Here is a 1280-nt window from a genome sequence, read left to right on the forward strand (position 1 = left end):
GCCTGAAATAAGGCAGCAGTGGGTAAGGATGGCAAAGATAGAAAGGGTTTGAGAAATTATCTAGAATTGACATGTGAGGAAAGAATGGTGAGTGAGTTCAAGCATTTTTAGCATAGACAGCTGTAAGAATGGTGTTGGTATTTATTGAAATGGGGGAAAATCAAGAGGAGAACCAAGCTGGGGGTGGGGGACAGAAAATAAATTTGTCTTTTGGACATATAGAGATTAAAGTTAATCTGGGATATATAGTGAAGGGAGATGTCAAATAAGCTGATGACTCGTGATTTGTATTTTCAGCCTAGAAATAACTATGAGTCTGCAGCTCACCAGAGGGGCCCAGTGTGGAGATACCAATTTGTAAGTCATTAGCACAGTAATGATAATTGAGTCGGTTGGAATAGATGAGATAACAAGAGGAAAAGAATTTAGGACAACCTTCAGTATATTTACCTATTCATCTATCTAGCTTAGTTGTCTAAAAATGGATTTCAGTGGGTGGACTAGTGTGGAATGACTAATAACTCTAAAAACAGAGGGTCTCTCTCTAGTACTAAGGATTGGGAACACAGCTTGGTGGGTACTTCATTCTGGCAAACTGATCTGATTGCCAGAGCAATTTCCTATAGCCTCATGGCATTCTTAAAACCAAGTAAGGCTTTGGTTTTCCTCTGTAACAATGGAATTGCATGTGCATACTCTACCAAAGAGGCTCACCTTGATCTTGGAACGAGGGGAAAGGAACTCAACTTTCTTGTGTTTCAGGTATGTGGAGCTTTTAGTAAATGAGAATTTGTAAAAGGAGTAAGTTCAATATATTTTCTAGCCTGTTCTATTATTTGTCAACCAAGAAGATAGAAAAATGTCATAATTCTTTGTAGTATTCCAACCAAACTTAATTGGAATAATCCTTCTTAATGTGCATGGTATATTGATTGTATTCAATACTAGCTGGGAAACGGATATTAGTAGACATGTCACACTATTATTTTACTACTCCTATCATATAAAGAAAGATATTTGTGCACATAAAATAGGAGATATGCAATAAAATTGGGTGCATTTTAGGTCCTAGAAATGAATAGTCCCTTTAGCTCTGCCATTAGAGTAATTGTAGTTATGAAGTTATGATCTCATTTTCATTATCCAGATGAATTGGAGAAGCAAAACAAAAATTAGAGTTCATTGCCTTTACTAAATCAGATTCCAGGATTCATATTATATGCTTATGTTTATAATTTTAAATATTCCAATCTTGTAGATGATAGGAGACGGTGTTATAA

The 1280-nt window shown here is 35.7% G+C and overlaps 1 protein-coding gene across 1 annotated transcript in view; it reads left to right on the forward strand.

Annotated features, from left to right (window-relative positions):
- Positions 1-634: 634 nt before the first annotated feature.
- LOC102894600 (rab proteins geranylgeranyltransferase component A 1) overlaps positions 635-1280 on the forward strand; it is a 140789-nt gene continuing 140143 nt past the window's right edge. The window contains 1 exon segment of the mRNA XM_025048785.1: positions 635-762. Coding sequence (XP_024904553.1) covers positions 677-762 — 86 coding nt within the window. The 5' untranslated portion in view covers positions 635-676.

This window comes from Pteropus alecto, unplaced genomic scaffold (assembly GCF_000325575.1).
Source record: "Pteropus alecto unplaced genomic scaffold, ASM32557v1 scaffold1010, whole genome shotgun sequence".
In the NCBI taxonomy this organism is placed as follows: Eukaryota; Metazoa; Chordata; class Mammalia; order Chiroptera; family Pteropodidae; genus Pteropus; species Pteropus alecto.